Genomic DNA, 20,778 nt, shown 5'->3' with positions numbered 1-20,778 from the left:
CCCGTTTTGTCTTTTTTTGTCTTTTTTTTTAAAGATAAATCATGTTTTATTAATAGTTATTAACATTTGTTAGTGGATACATCAAATACCGGTACCTTATCCCGGCCTCGTTAACCGTTAGTAGTATATAATAATTTTTGTTAGTACTTGTTAGTTTAATTTCTGTGTAAAACATACATTTATAATATAATCCAACTGATTGTTAGTCAATTACAAATAGAAAAAAATTATAATAATATATAAGCATATATAATTCCAAATCATTCACATTTAGAATTAGGTAATTTTGTTAATTATTTGACCTTTACTTTTACATCCTCATTATTGGATACAATCTACCTGACACATTTTGCTCGTTTAGAAAAATCGTGCAGGTGTCTTAGTGTGATCAAATAATCGTAACCTGACATGATACAAGGATAATATTATGGATTATTATCAAAAGGTAAGATATTTTATGTTAATTATTATCGAAATATGAATTTATTGTCTTTCTCCATAATCTGTACCTTATTGTGTTTTGATTTACAATTTTAGAATAGGTGTAATTCAAGGATTTTCCTTTACGGCCGCTGAGGGGTCAATTTTTATTTTGAATTTGTAGTATTTCATTTTAAAGATACTTGAGTAAATATTTTCTACTTTATGTTTCGAACCTCTATATGGAAAGTATTTTTACATATTTTATAATCTAACAGTTTAAAGAATTTTTTGAAATTTGCTAATTAGATTACTTTTACGGTTGTTTTTTTTTTACATATCTGTTAACTTCAAAATATAATTCAAATTCTTTTTTAAAGATGTTGTATATGTCGACGGATTTTGATCTTTGTTCCGACGTGTAAAATGATTTGTAAATTGAGAAAACTATCAACTTTATAATAAGATTTATTTCATTATAATGTCGGTCTCCTATTTTATATCCAAAGACTATATCAATTAAGTTTATTTTCTTAGAGAAGTTTATGATATTTGTTTTTTCTGTTATTTTATTCCACAAGTCTTTTAAAAATACACAATCGATAAAAAAAAATGTTTATAATTGTCTGTGCATTTGCATAAAGCACACTCTGACGTATTAGATATTTTCCATTTAAAAAGATTTTTTGTGTTTGGCAATATATAGCTAAATAATTTCCATTTATAAACTTTAAGTTTGTTTGTGTATATTTCTTTTTTTTGTTTGTAAATGCTACGGAGTGTCTAATTTGTAATGTTTTACGCCTAATATTCTTTGCCATTTTATTAATCCAATGTTTGGAGTTATTTGTTTTTTATAAAATTTTGATAGACGGTTTTGTTATCAAGATCTGCTAAATTTATTTCTGCTTCATTCATTCTGATTATTTTTTCGTTAATATTAACTCGGGTTTTAAGTTTTATTTGTTTTCAGGATATCTATCCAACATTTTGGAATTTTAATATTGATAGTTCGGCTATCCAGTTGTGTTTTATTTCTAAATTACGCAGTATTGTCTTTGCGTTGATTTGACCGTTTTCGTCAATAATTTCATTAATATAGATTATATTGCTTCTGATCCAATTGCGCATCAATAATGGTTTATTTTTTATTTTTATGTTTTTATTACCCCATATTATTTCTTTGCGTATTTCTCTAAAGTTAGTGGGTGATTTAATTTGACCTCCACCTTTCCGTATCGAGTATTTTACAATATCCAGATAAAATTTCTGGTAGTTCAGTTGTAATTTTGAGTGGTTTTAAATTTTTAAGTTCTAAATTCATTTTGAAGATAAGGAAGTTTTTCCGGTATTTATCAAAAAAGAATCTCGGAATAATTGACCAATTTTCATGTTTTGACTTCATTAATCTTGATACCCATTTAATTGTAAGTGTACTAAAGAAGCTGCCGATATCTTTCATATTAAGTCCCCCTGTACTGTTATCTTCTATGATAGTTGACCTTTTAAATTTGTCTTGTTTACCATTCCAAATGAAATTAAAAATTTCTCTTTCTAGATTGTCGCTATAAGGTTATTTATGACTGTCAAACTTGCTAAGTATGTGAATTGTGGAATCATTAGTGATTAGATTATAAGAATTTGATTATAAAAAAAATTTACCAATGATAATAAGATGTCTTTTTTCCCAAGATTTCATGAGTTTTTTTGCTTTTCCAAACTTATGTTCCCAATTTAGTTTTGCGCATTCTGCTTTTGTGCCGAAATACAATCCTAACACTTTAACGGGTTTATCTGTGAATTTTATATTATCTACCTTATCTTTACATTTTTTTAGTTTTCCTATCCAAATGCCTCCGTTTTGTTTTTATTTAATCTAAGACCAGAAAATGTGCCAAATATTTCAATAACGTTTAATGCTGCTATAATTTCATTTTTTGATTTAAGAAACAGAGTGGTATCATCTGCTAACTGGGAAATTTACAAATTATGTTTTGGATAGTCCAATTTGATTTCAAAACCTTTAATGTTATAATCATTCCTTAATTTACATGCCATAATTTCAACTGCGATCACGAAGATCATGGCAGAGCAGGAGCATCTTTGACGCACACCCGTTTTGTCTTGCACGACGTGTACGTACAATTGTAAGTGATGAGCTCACGTAGGAATTACGTTTAAGGTTTATGTACCCTTAGCCATTTTTGTACGAACTTTTCAAACTTCAATTGTATCAAAACTACAGATATAATGAATAATAGAGATAGGCCATTTTGTACATATTCCAAGGGGAAACTTGATGCAAAGCATTATTTTTTACTATTTGATTGCATTTAATAGCAAAAGAGGACTCTGTGACAGTCAGCAGGGTTAACGAACATCAGTTGTTCGACCTGTTAGTCAAATGCGTTTTGTTTCGATATACTTTTTCACTTTTTTGGTCTTTTGGAAAATGGTGTTTGTGCTGTTTTTAGACCCTTCTACAACGAAATTTGTTTTACATGCACACGTATAAAAATTGCGGTTTTTATCCAACGCAATCATAGGTTTAAACGTAGTTTTCTATTTAGACTCGTATATATATATATATATATATATATATTTACAAGCTTTTACAAATAATTTGGTCTGCTTTAACGGTTTTAAACGATGCTTCTTTATTGAATGAAAATTGAGAGATTTTATTTGGAAGACTACAGATAACAGATTTTTCTAATTTGTTTTAATTTCTTCCAACTTTCCATCTCCTGTCAGAATTTAACACGTTATTTATAATTAATTACATTCTTCTGCTGTATATTTGTCTAATTTAAAAAACAGATTTATTCATAAATATTGGTACACATAATCTTCGTACTGACATTCAGGAAAAATTTTCTTTTCAAGAAAAGGTATCCATGAACTCGTTTTCGAGCTAACGATTAAAATTATTTGACAAATTCCCGATAGGTTACAGTTTGACGTCGCAAAAAAATACTTTTTATGTTGGCAACGTCATTTACTCCCTATCTAACTGCGATCAATTAATGACTATAGAAATGTATTTCTCATACAGAAGTTTGGTAAAGTCAGGACTATGGCAGTTGTGTTCCAGTTGTTAGTTTTTATGAACTTCCCATCTCAAAGTTTAATCCATCTGAAACAGTTTGTGTTTGTTCATCAGCTTTCAGCACAGGTGATAAAGTATGCTGAATATAAGAAAAAAAAGTTAAGGGGTATCTATCCATGAAACAAAATCAGTAGATGCACCACAAACAACACCATTAAAAGCAAACGAACACCGCTTTAATGTATCTCAAAGTTGCAATGAAACCTTCACTGACACGGAGCCAAACTTTTGACCTCACGCAAGTTTAAAACAACCCCAAGCACCAGTTTGGATGGGGTTCTTTTAAAACTGATAATCAAATGGTACAACTGCGAATTGAAGAACAAAGCCGTGGAGTAATATTGATAAAATAAATCTGTCAAAGATGTCATAGTATTAAACATTTACTCTTCTATAAATCGGACCAACAATTACACAAAAGCGTGCAAAAAGATGCTTCTATTAATTTAAATCTGAACTGACATTTTGGGCACCTTTACAATTAATGTTGATGGTCTCCTTCATATTATTTTATAAATCGTTATGAACTGTCTCATCGGGCAGCTACTCCAGTTTTTGACGACAATCTGTTCATGCTGTGTATTTATTTTTTGAATTTTTACTGTGTCAACTTAGAATTATGATTTTATCAATAACTATTTAACTCAATGTTAACATAATTGCTGAATGTTATTTATTGCTAAAAATATACATATTTTTCACATTACTAGGATCCGTAGGAAGTTATGAAACTAAAATCAAGAATGCATGTGCTGTAAGAGGACAAAACAATGAGTCACCAAATATTGAGTTGGGCCACTATCAGAACAACAACGAATGCAAACAACATGTAGAAGACAAAATATATGTTTTGTAACACATGCAAATATACATGTGTATCTATCTCTATCGTAAAACAGATATATATGTATCGATGCGAACATTTTCAGTCGTCAAAGTTAAAAACATGCTTATCGTTATCGAAATATGATCCCAAATCAAAAAAAAAGTAAAAACACTAAAATACTGAACTCCGAGGAAAATTCAAAAAGAAAAGTCTGAAATCAAATGGCAAAATCAAAACTTTAAATACATCAAACGAATGGACTATGCACAATATTGTGGGTATCTTTGAAATAATTTTAAAATGAAATACAGAAAAAAAATGAAAAATAGAGCAGTATGATAAGTAATAGAACAAACGTATAGTTAAGAAAAAGTTATTTCGACTTCTTATCCCTTCTTCGTTTATCCATTCCTCTACGACCAAGATTTCTGTTAGCTAATCTATCATCAGTCTTACTGCGTAATATATTTTTCTTTAAGTTTTGTAAAAGTTTCCTATGTACATCAATATCTTTATTATCTATTCTTCTGGACCTTCCTCTTCGTCTTCTCCTTCTTCTGGATCCTTCTCTTCCTCTTCGTCCTCTTCTTCTTCTCCTATAAAAAGGAAGTATCATAAAATTTAAAAAATTATTCAGCTACAGGGAGTCAATAAAAAAAATTAATGCATTTTTGGTAACACAATATACTATCAGAGAGTAAAACAAAAGATCTTTCAAATCTTCTGTTTCCTATTTATTGTCGATTGATAAATTTTGTTATAAATTAAACCAGTGTATTTTATATTTGAGGGATAACTATCATTTTGCTGCTGTTAAAGCTTAGTCAAAAGAACAGTGGTTGAATTGTATAAGGGTATATGACGGCTTGCTTTTTAAATAAAAGTACTTGTTCTTATGATTTCTGTAACTGCAAATATTCTGTAATACTTTTCATACATAAGTGGACTGGACCCTGTGTTCCAATTGTTCATTATCATAAATCCACGATTTCCCATACATATCAGTTACTTGTACCATATGAAATATATACCATAGTTTTGCTCTGAATATGCATATTAAAAATCAACGCCACTCACTACAAATACAAAGGGTACACAAACTGATATAATTTGGAAAATCAAGGACTTATAATATTGAAGGGACTATGAATGGGACTCAACACAGGATCCTGTTCTTGCACTATATGCTTGTGTATTACTGATTTACTTGTAGCTTTGTCCATGTTGTATATTTACAGATATCTTAGAGTGGTGTCTTGTTTTTTTTATCTTAACGGATTATGATTGTGCTTTCTTCTATTATATTCCATTTGTTTATCTACTTAACAGGTAATTTGTCACTTGAAACTTTTCAGCCATCTTGGCCTATCCAAAGTAGGAACCTTTCAAGCGGTTGTCTTTATTTACATCTTACATTTTGTTTTGATTGCAGAACTTAGGTATTCTTTATAAAAAAAAATAAGAATATGTTCAGATGCACCCTGATCCTCACTTGCGATTGCTGCTGTCAGTATAATCTATTAAAAATGAGACCATTTATAAAAAATAAGGAGCAAATCAACCAAATCTAATTTGCTCATTAGGTAGTATTTCTTTGTCTTGGATATTAGCGTAAGTCGACGTTTCATAATAAACAATGAAGGTTCACAAATTTATTATCTCAAAATAATCAATTCCTGACGACTGTCTGTCATGTGCACTGAAACAATTCTATCTATCGGTATAATACTGAAGATACAAATACGTTTTCAAGATTTTGCCTTAATAATTATCTCTTAATCACAAAAAAAGCTTCTGAAAAAAGTTTCAGAAAATTACATGAAAGTTTGACAAAGTTGGTGTTGACTGAAAAACTTTTATCTTAGACTATCTAAACATTAACTGTAAAGAACAAAGTCCATTTATCAGTAAAATACGCAAAAAATAAAACAAACAATTTCAAAATTGTGCTCTAAATGTATTCATTATCACATAAACATTTTAACCAAATTTCATAAAATTCTTGAAATTCTTGTAAAAGTTTTTCCGAGTTATTGTTTTTTTTTTGTCTCAAAAATATTTTGAACTCAAATAAACGATAAAGACTGAAGCAATTGCTGACAACGCAACATCGGAATCTAGGAGCTTATAATCTTGCTTTTACTATATGAATGTAGGAGACTCGACAAATAGAAGCGGGAGATACAAAAGAGACATTAAAACTCATGAGACGAAGAGAAATTTACAACATCATATTGACAGACGACGATAAAGACAAATTAGTCCAAAATATAATACATATAAAGAATAAGACTAAGAAACACTAATCCCATCATATTTTAGGATTGATTTCAGGTTCTCCGGAAGGGTAAGAAATTCTTGCTTTACTAGTGGCTCCCGTCATGCTTCTCATTGTAAATACAAAGTCGGTGATAAGTTACTTTCAGGTATGCATATAGTACTATTTTCTCATTGATTTACAAAAAACTTTTTCGTTTTAATCATACGCTTTCAGCCCAGCTGATAAAGTATGAGTATTATTAGAAAAAGAAAATATATGGGGTATCCATCCATGACACAAAATCAGTTCATGCACATCAGAAAACACAATTGAAAGTCAATGAGTCAGTCCTTTAACTTTGTTCTTCATCTCAAAGTTATAATGAGGCCTAGTTGACCTCACTGCAAGTTTAAGACGCCACCTAGCACTGGTTTGAGTGGATTTCTTTGCAAACTAGCGATCACGCGCGACAACTGGGAGAAGAACAAAGCTATGGAGGTGATTTAATTAAGACAAAGCTGACACAGTATATACCCCTATTAGGGTATTAATAATTATTAGACTGAACATGAAAGTATTTGCTTCAATCTGTCTAAATCTAAACTGACATGTTGGGTCGATTTTACAATTTATGTTGATGGTCTCCTTCATAGCATTTTGTGCTTAGTTACTAAATGTCTCATAAAGCAGTTACTCCTATTTTTGACAACACTCTATGGCATTCTTTTTTTTAAATTATTTTTGATGGCATCTATCAACTTTGTTAGGGTATTGATTATTATAAGCCTGAACATGAAAGTATTTGCTGTATATAATTTATTGCTTAAAGTTGAAATATGTTATACACATTACAGTGATACATGATAGCAAGTAATGAATTCTAAATCAAGAGCTAATACATAGGACACAAAATTAGTCACCGAGCAGTGTTGTTCCACTATATGACAACGAGTTCAAGAAGCGGGTTTCCTAGCGACATGTGAACCTAAATAGAATATACACAATATTTGTCGTTATCTTTTGGAATAATTTAATAAAAAAAAATCAGAAAAAATGAAAAATATAGCAGTATGTGAATTGTTAGAACAAACGTCTAATTGTCGAAAAAGTTATTTCGACTTCTTATCTCTTCTTCGTTTATCCATTCCTCTACGACCAAGATTTCTGTTAGCTAATCTTTCATCATTCTTACTGCGTAATAGATATTTCCGCAAGTAATCCTTCAAATGAGATTCGCCTCGTCTCAGAGGTTGTTTATGTGCATCACCATTTTTACTGTCGCGGGCTACGGTGTTCACTCTACCATCATCTTTCTTCTTCCTTTGTCCACGGGTTTTTAGTAAACTACGTGCTGGTGTTTGTGGTTCTGGTGGTGGCGGTGGTGGTTGTGGTTCTCCTGGTCCTGGTGGTCCTGGTGGTCCTGGTGGTGGTGGTGGTGGTGGTCCTAAAATAAAGAAGTAATACATGTTTTTAACTCATATATATGACAGTACAACATACCTCATCAATCACCAGCGCTCGACTCCTCAGAATAACAAACAAGTTCAACAATCGAAATATGGTCATGAAATATAATTCTTATAATAACAATACCTCAGTAGAGATATTCTAATGAGATGTATGTATTGATATCTATACGACTCATAATATACTATATTAGCTGCACACATTACGTTGAGAAATAATTGCATTCTTGTACATAAACATAAGTAGTAGAACAGTTGGTATATACTTAGAGACTTTTTCGGAAAAGGCAGACTTAAGCTTACTTGACATCCAAGTTTTCAAAGTGCGAATACAAAAGATAGTCACTTGACCTTAAGTCGTAGTTGTGACATTTGCGCCAAAAGTAATATTGCAAAATTAGAACTAGAGCCTGTGTCGCTCACCTTGGTCTATGTGCATATTAAACAAAGGACACAGATGGATTCATGATAAAATTGTGTTTTGGTGTTGGTGATGTGTTTGTAGATCCTACTTACCGAACAATTGTGCTGCTTACAATTATCCTTATGTTAAATGAATTTTGCCTAGAAGTGGCAGTGGAAAATATTTTAAAAAAATTACAAAAATTTACAAAATTTATGAAATTGTTTAAAATTTACTTTAAAGGGCAATAACTCCTTAAGGGATCGATTGATCACATTATTCATGTTGACTTATTTGTAGCTCTTACTTTGCTGTACATTATTGCTGTTTACCGTTTATTTCTATCTATAATAATATTCAAGATAATAACCAAAAGCTGCAAAATGTTCTTAAAATTGCCATTTAAGGGGCAGCAACCCAACAACAAGTTCCCCGATTGGTCTGAAAATTTCAGGGCAGATAGATCTTGACCTAATAAACAATTTTATCCACAGCAGATTTGCTCTTAATGCTTTGGTTTCAGAGATATGAGCCAAAAACTGCACTTTTCCTATGTACTATTTTTAGCCATGTCGGCCATCTTGGTTGGCGGGCGGGGTCATCGGACACATTTTTTAAACTAGATACCCAATAAGACAACTTTTATCTGTGACAAAATGGCGTTAGATACAACAACGTACATATGTTAATTTAGATCTATAATGATTTTGTTGTTAGGAGTACAGAAGTAAATATTATTTTACAAAATATTTGTTCCGAGTACGAGTACACAAGTAAAAATTTATCGTCATACTAAATACTTATCAAAGGTGTTACATATTGACAACAGTGAGACGAGGTATAAAACAAAATAAGTAAACATTGGATTACAGATATGCATTACAAATTGTGTCAACAGGTCAAATTAACTCAAGGTACAATTTGAGAGTACTCGCAGTTACCGTAAGCTAGTAAAAAGCTAAAAACAATTTAACAATAAAAAATTATGCATCAGAGACTAAACCTGGTTTTATAGCTAGCTAAACCTTTAACTTGTATGACATTATTCATAGTTCTGTTATATTGACAAAACTAAACACAATTATATAGAAAAATAGTATAAACGTGAATTATCAACATACCCGCAGGGTCACAAGATTCAGCAAACGCCTCGTCAGAGCAGTCTCCGCAATCATTAGTGCCATCGTTTATTTTATCCCCAGGAACACATTTTGGAAAACTTGGAGGAGGTTGTTTACATTTAAAATCATCATTACCACATCCATCTGTAAAAGAAAAAGAAGTTAATAAAATTTGAATATAAAGAGGAACATGTATGCTAATTGTAAACATCAATGAGTGAATGGTAAAAACTCGAGAGAACTAAAATGCGGACAATATTGCCATTTTTGGGCTTAAATTAAATTTGAAGGAATACAATTTAAATATAGGTAGCTAAAAAATATATAATGGGTTGAGATTATCTAAAGTGACATTTAACAAAACATCATAATTCACTATTAACATCATATTTCCATCTAAACATCGTGTCGACCTTGCGCCATGTAGCTCACAGTCTATTTTGCGTTTCAAAATCAATTTTGAAATCATGTTTAAGCTTTTTCATGGTATATACAAGTAGACTAAACTAGAAAAAAAACATGGTGTATAATAAATAAATAATGTTTTATAAATAAATGGCATGGTTGAACCTGCAGTTCTATTTTCAATATTTTAAAGAAAGCAGAGGGATAAATAAAGGCAACAGAAGTAGGGCACTGTTCAAAAGTCATACATTTATTGAGAGAAAACAAATTCGGGTTACAAACTAAATCCGAGGAAAATATATTCCTTTCATTCGTCATAAAGTGATATGAAGATTCTAAGGGAGTATAGAACTTAAATTACAAAGAGTCAGACGTAGAAACCAATATCTATCGAAAGGGGAGTATCAAACCTACCATCTGAACATCCGATGTCATCTTGACCATCACTGCAGTCGGGCCATGAGTCGCATACCCAGTTCGATCTAATACATGTACTATCTGCTGTACACAGGAATGCATCATCGTTACATTCTGCAAAATATGAACAAACAAAATCAGATTTTAACGTACCAACTATATTTATTACTTAAACCCCATTTACAAGATAACGATACAAATATGAAAACTTGTAAGAACGCTAAACTAAATACAAGCATTTCACGTTGACGTGCTCTTCTTTTTGCATCTTTTTCATCTTAAAAAGCATTTAATGTGGAAATGTTCCTCCAATCAAACTAGTCTACCATTGGCAAAAAGAAAGAACCAATCTGATAGACGGCTTTGGAGGGCTGGGGTGCCATGCCCTCCTTATGGAGCTTCATATTTGAAAAATGTATATAGACTTTTTACAAGACTCACTCCAAACATTGGCTTGCGAGAGGGTCTCCCTTTTTAAATCACTGGATCTGCACCGGCAAACTAAATGTATGTGATAGCGAAATCAAATCAATACTCTTATTATAAATCAAGATTGAGAATAACCTTCACAGTCCTTTTCATCTTCCCCATCGCAGTCATCAATTCCGTCACAATGCCATTCATCAGGGATACATTTTTTCTCATTTGAACAGTGAAAAGCATCGTCAACACATGCTGTAAATAAAAAGATACATAAAATCTGATTTCTGCTCAAAATTAGAAGATATAATAAACTTACAAATATGAAAATAAGAAAACTGTATTTCCTTTTGAAATCCTCTGTCTGCTTATTTGGTGGACAGGAGACTGGTTGTACATACATGTATGGTGCACCCGTAGTTCGCTATTCGTTTTTGAACAGTTTTAAAACTTTTATATGTCCATGCTCTTTTTTGGAACTAGTTGGTCAATATAAATCAAATACGTAAATTGGACCGTGGAATAATTTAGGTTAGACAATACTTGGTCATGTTCTATGAAGATTTAAGCCCAAGGCGAAGCCGAGGGCTTAAATCTTCATAAAACATGACCAAGTATTGTCTGACCAATTTAGAACATATTCACACCTTCAAGTGACCTTACAAAACTATTCTTTCCCATTGTAATATTCAAACCTAAATAAGAGTTCACTTTTTATAATGAACTAAATATAAAACATAGGTAATGATTATTTCAATGGATGAAATGAAATAGCACTGACATAGTTTGTGAAGGATAAATTGTTTGTCTTCTGCTTCAGGTAAAATTTAATACTTATATATCTTTAGATTTTTTTTATTTTAAAAAGCAACACAGTGTTATATAAATCGCCTTTTTGAAATTTGATTTTTTTTATAAATATAAAACTCTCTGTATGAATATTTGAATTCAGACCATTCGACATTAAATGCTTACTTTTTTATTGATAAATTTAAATGTATTGTGTTTCTCCGAAAACAATCCTTGCTTTATATATCAGCAGTCTGGCATTGTGTTTTTTTGAAAGAAAAAGAAAATAATTCCCTTAAATTTAAGGTATATAAATTAAATAAATATCATTTTATTTATCCTTACCAATTTTCTTTGTATTCTAAATATGTGTACCATTAGACAATGCATAAAATTTTGCAAAATTCAAAATGTTTTTATTTTAATCTTTGCTCTTTCATCTTTAATCAGTAGGCTTTTTCCCAAGGAAAATGTCTTAGGGGATTGTATACTTCGTTAGTGCAGCTATTAAGAGTTCACTTTCATAATTAACTGACAATGAAAAGTAATTCATGTATAGCATTTCATAGTGCATGGAAAACCATGTACTATGAAAATTAGAGGGCAAAAAAATGTATTTTCATTGGACGAGAAGGGGTGAGTATGTTCTAAGCTTTTAAATCTAATAACAATTTTTTTTAAAATGCCTGCCCCTTTTCCTCATTACATAAACTTTGCTAAAATCTTTGATTAATAAACCAAATGTTGACCTTTAAGACATATTCAATGGCACTGAGTGAATTTCTATGCAATTTTTTTTTTGTATTTTGTATTTGCTTCTACATTTTGATGATTAAATAAACAGCTGTGCCAGGAACGTATTACAAAGATCAACGTTCCATCACTCTGAAATTCTTATCTCTAAATCGTCGAAATCGTCAAGAATTTTATAATAAGAGTTGTGAAATTGTCAAAATATTTCATATATTCGGTGAAATAAAAATTAATTTTAACATTTCAAGAAATATAAATTTTATGATGTTCACTACTGTATTTCAAAATAATAATATTCTAAAAGACTGTTATACATGATTTAATAATATGTAAATAAAGGAACTAAAAAAAGGGAGGAAACAATGAAGGGTCCTTGTTTTTGTTTTCCTGATATAAGCCATTGAAAGTTTTGCTGGAAATAAATCTCTCCAGATTTTTCATATATTTAACATTGGCACCTTTTTTCTTTCAAAAACAATGAAAAATAACAAGGATTTTATAAGATAGGTTATATTTTTTCAGTGATTTTTTTTCTTTTGTATGATACAAGATCTGTTAACAACGAATAAAATATAAAAAAAAAATGTCGAGGCCTGAGTAGTATACAATGTTTGAAGAGCCTTTTGTAATCTGATAATATAATTAAGATTTGTTGATGCATCAGAAACTAAACGTTCAGTTGTTCAGGTGAAAAAGGACCCAAACTAACAAGAAAAGAATAAAGTTTCATACATTCACAATCTTGTTCGTCTTTGTGGCGTGGACAATCGCTACGACCATCACACATTTTACCATCTTCCTTTCCACAAACATCATCCGGGCATTTCAGCCGGTTACCTGGACAATCATATCCTGCAATAATACAGAAAAAAAATCACATTTCAGAAGCTGAAACATAGTGTACCACTTGATATAAATAAGAATGCTTCAAGTTCCATCCAAATAACGAAAGAATTAAACAATTTTATTCGGTATCATCAATTAACCAAATGTGCACAAATATTGTTATTGGTTTTTTTTATTTGTTACCACTCCATCGCAATGTGTGCGTACTGAAATTTAAATCTTTAGAAATTAAATCTACTGCACTCAATTTGCCGTTTCAGAATATAATGCATTCTGGGTAATATTTTTTAAACGCGTGTATCAAAACGTTGTGATTGGTTTAGAACGTAAAAAAGGAAATGTAACCAATGACGTAACGTTATTATCATTTGGGGGTACGAACGATGAGATTTCTCATAGTCCTTTAGATTATGTAACGGCGAAATACTTATGAGATGCTTATAACTTTATTCGAAGATTTCGTGGATATAATTATTGGATATAGCTGAATACGATAATAAAGATTTAAGACTAGTATTTACTTATTCTATTACATTACAGCAGATTTATTTCTGGATCATATCCCATCTCCTCTCTGTTCAGTAACACTCTTTCATAGAAAAGAACGAGAGAAGAAAACAGGACAACTAACTAAACAAATAAATAAACAAACAACAAAAAATAAGGTGTGTCACGAACCTTCACACCCAAAATAAATAAACAAACAACAAAAATAAGGTGTGTCACGAACATTCACACCCACAATAAATAAACAAACAACAAAGATAATGTGTGTCCCGAAACCCCCACAACCACAATAAATAAACAAACAACAACAAAAATGTGTGTCACGAACCGTCACATCCACAATAGATAAACAACCAATAAAAATAAAGTGTGTCGCGAACCTTCACACCCATAATAAATAAACAAACAACAAAAATAATGTGTGTCACGAACCGGCCCATCCACAATAAATAAACAACCAATAAAAATAAGGTGTGTCACGAACCGTCACATCCACAATAGATAAACAACCAATAAAAATAATTTGTGTCACGAACCTTCACACCCATAATAAATAAACAAACAACAAAAATAATGTGTGTCACGAACCGGCCCATCCACAATAAATAAACAAACAACAAAGATAATGTGTGTCCCGAAACCCCCACAACCACAATAAATAAACAACCAATAAAAATAAGGTGCGTCACGAACCGTCACATCCACAATAAATAAACAAACAACAAAGATAATGTGTGTCCCGAAACCCCCACAACCACAATAAATAAACAACCAATAAAAATAATGTGTTCCACGTTCCTTCACACCCACAATACATAAACAACCAATAAAAATAAGGTGTGTCACGAACCGTCACACCCACAATAAATAAACAATCAATAAAAATAATGTGTGTCACAAACCGTCACATCCACAATAAATAAACAACCAATAAAAATAATGTGTGTCACAAACCGTCACATCCACAATAGATAAACAACCGATACAAATAATGTGTGTCACAAACCGTCACACCCACAATAAATAAACAATCAGTAAAATAATGTGTGTCCCGAAACCCCCACAACCACAATAAATAAACAACCAATAAAAATAAGGTGTGTCACGAACCGTCACATCCACAATAAATAAACAAACAACAAAGATAATGTGTGTCCCGAAACCTCCACAACCACAATAAATAAACAACCAATAAAAATAATGTGTTCCACGTTCCTTCACACCCACAATACATAAACAACCAATAAAAATAAGGTGTGTCACGAACCGTCACACCCACAATAAATAAACAACCAGTAAAATAATGTGTGTCACGAACCGTCACATCCACATTCATCAGTTCCATCCCAACAGTTTGCAGTCCCATCACATTTTAACTCCTCTGGGTAGCATTGTTCTGATCTGACACATTTTAGTTCACCTTCGGAACATTCGTCGGCTTCTGTATAATAAATAATAATATGTACTACTAGCTTGTCCATCTATATTTCAAAGAATAGACAGAAAAGCAGTAACTTGAGCAGCGACACAAAATAAAAAACAATAGGGAAAGAAAAATCGTCTCTTTTACTTTAAACAGCTTGGAAAATATAAAAAAAAACATGTTGGCATTCATGTGAAACATGAAACCAACATTTAGCGAGCACATTTTCATTGAAAACAACACTCGATTAGTACATTTTACATTAAAATGATGCTTCACATCTTTATTGATTTAAATTGATTTAGGGGTTGTCCAAAAGAAGACCTCTGATGTCTAACTCAATCTTGACTCATATCGGTCATCTTAGATATCAGATCGGCACGTCAAGCTCTTGTTCAAAACTTAGAAACACGGAGGTTATCTTGTTATGTTTCCAGCATGTTATTTTGCAAAACGGTATCTCCTTTTACATCTACGACGGACGTAAAGGAATTACAAATCAGTAATTTAAAAAAATCGTAAACAAGAATATATATAAACCGGTCTTCGGGTCTTCTCGAGATTTATGCAGGGTTATTTTCACCTAGAAATTTAGATTGGTAGAGCAAAAACAAAATTAGATACTCTCCAAAATAAATTCCATCTCAACTACAGATTCTATTTTCGGAGTACCGTCCCACACCTCTTCGGGTGTAGAGTCCCACTCATCCTAAGGCAGGCAGTACCCCCATCTTCTAACATTTATATCACGTTTAATTTATACATACTTGCTACATGGAGTCCTATCAGAACCATCCACATAAAAATGAACTGTCTCCACATTTTCAACAACTTAAAAAAAAATTAAATAGACTACAATTAAAAAAAATGTATATTTCTCATTTTTGCGATTTTAGTTATCGTTTCTTTATCTGACATTTATTTTGTCTGTTTAATGATTTCGATTACTAGAATTCTTTGGAATGTTTTTCCCAAACATCATCTATTAGAAACGTTTACATGGGCATTTCCAAATATCACCAACAATATTGATACTTTAATGGGATATATATATATAAAAAATATTAAATACCGAAAAAAATATGTTTCTAAACCAATTATAAATTTTACAGATAAAAAAATAGCAATTTAGGTTAACGTACATTTCTTGAGTACATAAAGTTTACAAATCTGACCATCTTATTGTACCGCAACAACAAAAAATAGTTTAATAATTATAATAGTTCGATAATTTTAGATAATGGCAACAGTAGTATACCGCTGTTCGAAATTCATAAATCGATTGAGAAAAAACTAATCCGGGTTACAAACTAAAACTGAGGGAAACATATCAAATATAAGAGACCAACGACACAATAGAAACACTAAAATGCAACAAACACAGAAACGAACTATAATATAACAATGGCCATTATCCTGACTTGGTACATGACATTTTAAGAAAAAAAAATGGTGGGTTGAACCTGGTTTTGTGGCTATCGAAACCTCCCACTTTTATGGAAATGCTAAATATAACATTAAAATGACAACATTACATGACAGGACTACAATACAAATAAATGGGGAAACATACAGGATAGAGAAACACACAAATAAACAATAAAATAAAAGATTACGACAAGCTACTAGTTCTTAAAAATACCAGGCTTATAATTTTTATACGTCATACGCGTGTTTCGTCTACATAAGACTCATCAGTGACGCTCTGGTCAAAATAGCAAAGAAAGCCAAACAAAGATGAAAGCGTTGATATGTCAAAAAATTCCAAAAAGTAGTGCCAAATACGGCTAAGCTAGGTTATCTGCCTGTGATAAGAATATCACTAGTGTATAGAATAATGCATACTCTTTAATACGGATCCTTCCGCACACAAAAAAACCAAAATGACACAAACATTAACAACTATAGGTCACCATACGGCCTTCAACAATGAGCAAAGCCCATACCGCATAGTCAGCTATATAAGGCCCCGATGAGACAATGTAAAACAATTCAAACGAGAAAACTAAAGGCCTTATTATAATGTATATATAGGGACATAAAAAAGGTTTCAAATTGAATGTGGCTATACCAAAAACAGGTCAACCAAATAACTACCTAAGCTGAAAAATTCTAATTTCTACACCTGGACATTAAAAAGTAAAATCACAAAAATACTGAACTCAGAGGAAAATCAATTTGGAAAGTCCATAATCACATGGCAAAATCAAAAAACAAAACGCATCAAAAACGAATGGACAAGAACTGTCATATTCCTGACTTGGTACAGGCATTTTCAAATGTAGAAAATGGTGGATTAAACCTGGTTCTATAGCGCTAACCCTCTAACTTTAATAACAGTCTCATCAAAATTTCAAAATACAAAGTATTACCATGATCTACATACGGTGAAATGAAATACAACATGAAACCTTCGAGTAAAATCAAAGTCATATTTTTTTTAAATTATTAAAAAGTGTTTATACTTTGCATTGACCTTTCCAGAGTTTACAAATATTTTACTTATACTGTATAATAGATTTATGTCTTTTGGGTTTTTTTTTTTTTTTTTGCTTTTGTTTTTTTAAGTTTTACTGAAATTAATATTCACAATATTATAGATTTTCAAAAAACTTTTTAAGTTAATGCTTTAGTCCCGTTTCTTTTTAATGATTATTATGAATATCTTAATTAGTGGGATATTAATGTTAATATACCATAATCTTTACGTTGAAAAAATCTAAAAAATAACTTAGTTAAAACTTGAACAAAAAAGAGAATACTAAACTGACAGAAATACAAAAATACAAATAAATTAAATTTTAAAATATGTGAAGGAGATTTACCTTTCGTCTACAGTCTACAGTAGCTGGGGTATATGCCTCATCTGAATGATTTTAGTGTATTTATACAGAAATAATCTTAGTCGCTATAGTAATTAATATTTATATAATTCGTGCATTAAGAGTGATAAATTTAACATTAAAGTCAAAGCACACTTAATTTTTGTAATGTATTTTTATTTGCTTCACGTTGGTACACAATCTGCTTGGTACTGACAAGACTTAATGTACTAACTTAATTTTGAATTTCAATTGGATCGTGATAAACTAGATTTGGTTTATAAAACATATAATATTCATGTAAACAAAATTATAAAGATCAAAATATAGTTTTGCACTTTGCACACACCTTTCCTATTTAATATGTTTCAAGGATACAATGTTTTATGTCTTTCCTTTTAAATAGAAAGTGCTACGTTCACAATATATACCGTTAATTTTAACGAATGGAAGTCATATGAAACTTCAAACTAAACAAAAGAATGCATATGTTTTTTTATTACTAAATGGCTACTTTTTATTATAAAACTTATGTACATATACTTTTTTCTCACCGAAAATTCTACAATTTGTCCAATTCAGAAGAAATTTACTTTTTTTTTATTGTTTGCTTCCAGCAGGGAAGTATTATATGGGTCAATATATAATACTTACATGCTTCCAGGAAACAATTTGCCGATATGTTTCTGCACAATTTTTTGAAAAGTGCAAATTCAACAAAGACTAATAGGGGAAATCAATAGTGGTATTACACCTAAAAGTACATGTTTCACTAAGATATGCTACAGTGGCACATTATTCCACCGCTGGTGTTGTACTTTGAGCATAATCCATATATAGATCTCGGTATATAAATAATATATCCGTTAAAACATCAATTTATGTTGGTTCTGATCTATTTATTTTCAAATTTGGTCGCTACGACGCATGAATTAACGACACATGTTATTTTGATGATCAAAGTAAAACTGATATTGCGGTACTAGCCTCTTCCCTCCTTTCCATTACATTTAACAATATTCCTATCTTTATAAGATCTCAATAAAAATCAAAACTTAAAGATGCAGATTATAACTAAATGTCAAAATTCGGTATACAAAAATAGATCTTCATGGGCTTTACGTGAACTGATATCGTGCTGGATAACTAGTCAGCTATTAAGTGGGAAAAATAAGTAATATCATATATACAACGAGCTAAAACGTGACATTTAAATCTAACGGGAGCCTGAGGGGAATCATGTACCTTCAATTTGTATAGTAAAAAGCAAAAATAGAATTAAAACTTGGTCCTTTAATTTCATTTTTACATGTTTGATAGATATATGAGCTTTAAAAAGCAATAGTACAACTAACCTGTCTGATCTTGGCTGCTTACTATCCCAATGGCCTGCTATTTTGTGTGCTGACATGAAATTAACTGTTCATAAAGTGTTGAAATCGTTCTAAAACTAAGGTTTTTCTATACCAAGCATAGATTGCCTTGGTCAGATTTAGAACCTTGTTGAACTTTTGGTTCTAAATGCTCAATTTCCAAATTAATGTACCTTAGATATAGGAAGATGTGGTGTGAGTGCCAATGAGACAACTCTCCATCCAAATAACAATTTAAAAATTAAACCATTATAGGTTAAAGTACGGCCTTCAACACGGAGCCTTGGCTCACACCGAACAACAAGCTATAAAGGGCCCCAAAATTACTAGTGTAAAACCATTCAAACGGGAAAACCAACGGTCTAATCTATATAAACAAAACGAGAAACGAGAAACACGTATATATTACATAAACAAACGACAACTACTGTACATCAGATTCCTGACTTAGGACAGGTGCAAACATTTGCAGCGGGATTAAACGTTTTAATGGGCCCAAACCTTCTCCCTTTTTCTGAAACAATAGCATAACATCACAACATAGAAAAACATACGATAAAATATCAATTGGCAGACTTAACTCAATCAAAAAACGTATGATTACACAATGAACGAATAAATTTGATCTGCGATATCTGAATACAAATGCACAGTTAATTAAATATTAGAGACAAACATTCATGACCAAAAGTCTAACAAACAAATTCAAACACACTGAGAAATATTTAACCAATCAATGTTCACTTTAGAAAAAAACCGTTTTTTTATAATCTTGAAGTTTATACAAATGTTGTAAGAATAAGTGAAAAATTGAAGATATTACAAATAATCAAAGCTGGTATACAGACAAGATCCATATAAATAAAAAATGACAAAAAAGCATTATAAACAGTATCAACAGGTCGCTTAAACTGTTTTGATTTTAGCACCACTGATGAATATTTTATGAAAAAAACGCGCAGCTGGCGTCCTTAATAATAAGCATGGTACCCTTAATCAGTTTTAACATGACTTTAACAGATGACAATGCAAGTAGACTGCATGAGAGGACAAGCTAATAGCTTGAAATTTTTTCAGTAAACTTTGTCAGACGAAGGATAAACTAAATTCTTCGAAATATTGTTTATATTGAATGGTCTGCGGCGTCGTGACATCTGCCAACTAGAAAGAAAGTAGAAGCACATACAATGTCACAATATAAAACCATATTTCTAAAAATTAAGAAATAAGTCGACGGATGGTAAAGAAGTGAGTTCTCGGAGGGTCAAAGTTGGCCCTCATATTTTAATGTTTTTAATCAGGCCAAAATACTCCAAATTTCATATAGAAATAGTTGTGATATAACTACTAATACTAAATAACTTCTTTATGGCACATCACGACGAAGAAATGACCCCTCAAGTATGCTTTTTTGTGTT

At 31.1% G+C, this 20,778-nt stretch overlaps 1 protein-coding gene across 3 annotated transcripts; it reads right to left on the bottom strand.

The window, feature by feature from the left end:
- Positions 1-4,192: 4,192 nt before the first annotated feature.
- LOC134696753 (low-density lipoprotein receptor-related protein 1B-like) lies at positions 4,193-18,063 on the bottom strand. 3 transcript variants are annotated; one of them, XM_063558689.1, is made up of 9 exons: positions 17,991-18,063; positions 15,933-15,996; positions 15,061-15,183; positions 13,122-13,241; positions 10,992-11,102; positions 10,425-10,541; positions 9,606-9,749; positions 7,808-8,059; positions 4,193-4,951 (listed from the first exon to the last, which is right to left on the bottom strand). In XM_063558689.1, the coding sequence occupies exons 2-9, from the start codon at positions 15,985-15,987 to the stop codon at positions 4,875-4,877; spliced, it is 999 nt and encodes a 332-aa protein (XP_063414759.1). In that variant the 5' UTR covers positions 15,988-15,996; positions 17,991-18,063; the 3' UTR covers positions 4,193-4,874. The 3 variants fall into 3 exon arrangements, with proteins under 3 accessions (XP_063414759.1, XP_063414758.1, XP_063414760.1); XM_063558688.1 differs by lacking the exon at positions 4,193-4,951 and having other exon boundaries at positions 7,415-8,059; positions 17,991-18,062; XM_063558690.1 differs by lacking the exon at positions 4,193-4,951 and having other exon boundaries at positions 7,415-8,035; positions 17,991-18,062.
- Between the last annotated feature and the right edge of the window lie 2,715 nt (positions 18,064-20,778).

Source organism: Mytilus trossulus, chromosome 14, assembly GCF_036588685.1.
Source record: "Mytilus trossulus isolate FHL-02 chromosome 14, PNRI_Mtr1.1.1.hap1, whole genome shotgun sequence".
Classification (NCBI taxonomy): Eukaryota; Metazoa; Mollusca; class Bivalvia; order Mytilida; family Mytilidae; genus Mytilus; species Mytilus trossulus.
Note: the sequence above shows the minus strand (reverse complement) of the source record. Positions and strands in the feature narration are given on the sequence as shown.